At 40.5% G+C, this 3,428-nt stretch overlaps 1 protein-coding gene across 1 annotated transcript in view; it reads right to left on the reverse strand.

The window, feature by feature from the left end:
- Positions 1 to 406: 406 nt before the first annotated feature.
- itpripl2 (ITPRIP like 2) overlaps positions 407 to 3,428 on the reverse strand; it is an 8,738-nt gene continuing 5,716 nt past the window's right edge. Inside the window, exons 5-6 of the mRNA XM_084175212.1 lie at positions 3,040 to 3,302; positions 407 to 951 (exon numbers count right to left, since the gene is read on the reverse strand). Coding sequence (XP_084031338.1) covers positions 559 to 951; positions 3,040 to 3,302 — 656 coding nt within the window. The 3' untranslated portion in view covers positions 407 to 558. The remainder of the gene's footprint in view (positions 952 to 3,039; positions 3,303 to 3,428) is intronic.

Genomic DNA, 3,428 nt, shown 5'->3' on the forward strand with positions numbered 1-3,428 from the left:
CTGGGACTTTACCCTGCCGTTACACTGTCTGTCCCTGAACTGGGACTTTACCCTGCCGTTACACTGTCTGTCCCTGAACTGATAATACAAACAGCAAAGAAAGCATCCCAAATGGCACCCTATTGCCTAGTGCACTACTTTGAACCACAGCCCTATGGGACTCTGGTCCAATGTAGTGCACTAAATACGTAATAGGGCATCGTAATAGGGAATCAGACATCCAATCACTCTGGTTATGAATGGAACCTAATTCATTAGGTACCAGGGAAAAATCACAAATGTATGAATTACCAATTCATAAATTACAAATTCATAAATTACAAATTCAAACATTCCCTATGATTTCCATTCATATGACTGGATTAAGGGTGATGGCTCGGAGAATGTCCCATCACTGTTATAGACTTTTTTGGATTCTACACCAGCAGCTCCTTTACAACCTTCGGATGTGCATGTAGTCCGATGTCTCATCCATCCCGTCTGTCTATGTATCTGTCTGTCAACCCCTGTTTCACCTTTAGAACCGTAATCCTTTTCATTTGTTTCCAGGAAAGTTGGTTATTCTCCAGGTTGCAGATGCAGGCAGTTTACGTTGGCTGCCCTGCCCAGCCCCAAGCTACTCCTCTGGGGTCGGCCAAGCCTGATCAGCCGGTGGAGATGGCTCCAGGCATACGCCAACCGGCCCGACACTAGGTCCAATGAGGCCGGGTCCACACCTGCCCAGAGGTTCCCTGCCGAACCCCCCAAACGTCTCCCCGAACCCTCCACTGGACCCCCCAGTGGAGCTCCCACCGCCTCCTTGACCAACTTAGGTAGAGCCACAGAGTCAGGCAGGATGGAGCCGCTGTCGCTCCCCAGGAAGAGGTGATCCAGAACCCGGTTCTGGAGGCTCTCCCTCAGGCTGCGGACCAGCTCCTCCATTCTGGCCACCAGATGGCGTTCCTCCCAGGCCTACAAAAGAAAGACAAGTAGACAGTCAGTAGAAACCTTAGTCACCTATTTACAAATGATTTCCAAACATACATATGATAGAGCAGATCAGCCCATAGAGGAAAATACATCAGAACTCATAACAGGTCTCCAATCAAATCAGATCAAAATGTATCGTCATATGAAGGGATGGCCAACAATGACAAAATACAATTACAAATTACAATAGCAAAACATTATAAATTACAATAGCAAAACATTACAAATTACATTTTACATTTTAGTCATTTAGCAGACGCTCTTATCCAGAGCGACTTACAGTTAGTGAGCGCATACATCTTTTCATACTGGTCCCCCGTGGGAATCGAACCCACAACCGTGGCGTTGCAAACGCCATGCTCTACCAACTGAGCTACACGGCAAAACATTACAAATTACAATAGCAAAACATTACAAATTACAATAGCAAAACATTATAAATTACAATAGCAAAACATTACAAATTACAATAGCAAAATATTACAAATTACAATAGCAAAGCATTACAAATTACAATAGCAAAACATTACAAATTACAACATCAAAATACCCAAAAGATTAACGCATCAAAATAAATGACAAAATATGTTTGCAAAGTATTGTATTTAATTAAAAAAACATGTATTTTGTATTTTAAAATACAGAAATAAATTTGCAAGTAGCCCCCTTAATAAAACAGCAGTCTCAGTAAAGGTTACAGAAACATTTCACTTGCTATGACTGTGACGTTTGTTTTTTATCTACCTTAGTTTAATGCACTGACTGTAAGTCACTCTGGATAAGACCATGTGCTAAATGTAAATGTAAAAAATTCAAAGAACACTGGTTATTATAATTGGCCTTGTTTAGGGGCGGAGCTCATTAGAATAATACCCAGCATGTTTTGCAAGTGTAAATTTTCACATTTACATTTTGGTAATTTAGCTGATACTCTTATCACACCATGGTGCCATCAGACTTCTGATACCAATGCAGGGTGAAAGGGGAACACAAAACGTTGTACCACTATAAATAAATGGTATAGAAAAAGTATGTTGTATTTTGAAAATACAAATGACAGCTCTCTAAAGTATCTTGTTATAAAATACATTGAATTGTAGTTCATGCCAGTGAAATACAAATTACAAAGTACTCAGCAGTAATAAAAATAAGAAAAACTGCCAATCTCTGGTCAGATGCATAATACATACTGCATAGTGTACACAGTACAATGACAGTGCAGCATCTATTTAAAAAGTATTCAGTAAAAAAAAGTAGTAAATAAGGTAGTAAGAGAACACATTAAGAGTATCCATTAAAGGTATGTTGTAACCTGTAGTACCTATTAAAGGTATGTTGTAACCTATAGTACCCATTAAAGGTATGTTGTAACCTACCTCTGTAGGACATATTAAAGGTATGTTGTAACCTATAGTACCTATTAAAGGTATGTTGTAACCTATAGTACCTATTAAAGGTATGGTGTAACCTACCTCTGTAGGACCTATTAAAGGTATGTTGTAACCTGTAGAACCTATTAAAGGTATGTTGTAACCTGTAGTACCTCTGTAGTACCATTAAAGGTATGTTGTAACCTATAGTACCTATTAAAGGTATGGTGTAACCTACCTCTGTAGGACCTATTAAAGGTATGTTGTAACCTGTAGTACCTATTAAAGGTATGTTGTAACCTGTAGTACCTATTAAATGTATGGTGTAACCTACCTCTGTAGGACCTATTAAAGGTATGGTGTAACCTATAGTACCTATTAAAGGTATGTTGTAACCTGTAGAACCTATTGAAGGTATGTTGTAACCTGTAGTACCTATTAAAGGTATAGTGTAACCTATAGTACCTATTAAAGGCATGGTGTAACATATAGTACCTATTAAAGGTATGTTATAACCTGTAGTACATATTGAAGGTATGTTGTAACCTATAGTACCTATTAAAGGTATGGTGTATCCTATAGTACCTATTCAAGGTATGGTGTAACCTATAGTACCTATTAAAGGTATAGTGTAACCTACAGTACCTATTAAAGATATGTTGTAACCTGTAGTACCTATTGAAGGTATGGTGTAACCTACCTCTGCAGGAGAGCTGAGTAGCAGACGCAGCCAGGCCGTCTTCAGCGTGTAGGAGGAGAGGACTGACCTCCAGAGCGCCCCCTGGTTACTGTCCAGGGCCTGGCCACCCAGGTCACGCAGGGCCTTGGTCAGCTGGAGCACCTTGAGGTGGCAGGAGGGCTGGGGAGAGCGGCCACGGAGCCAGCCCAGCAGACGCTGCTCCTGGCGGGGGAAGAAAATAGTCCACAGGTCCTTCTCCTGGTTCTGTGGGTCCTGGTGCTGGTCTGGAATGAGTGGATGATAATGAAAGGAGAGAATGGATGGATGGATGAATGATAGAAGGAAGGAAATAAAGAAGAAAGGAAGGAGGGAAGGAAGGAGACAGAGAATTAATGATTTAGTGAATTAAT

Source organism: Coregonus lavaretus (genome assembly GCF_964263955.1).
Source record: "Coregonus lavaretus genome assembly, chromosome: 2".
NCBI lineage: Eukaryota > Metazoa > Chordata > Actinopteri > Salmoniformes > Salmonidae > Coregonus > Coregonus lavaretus.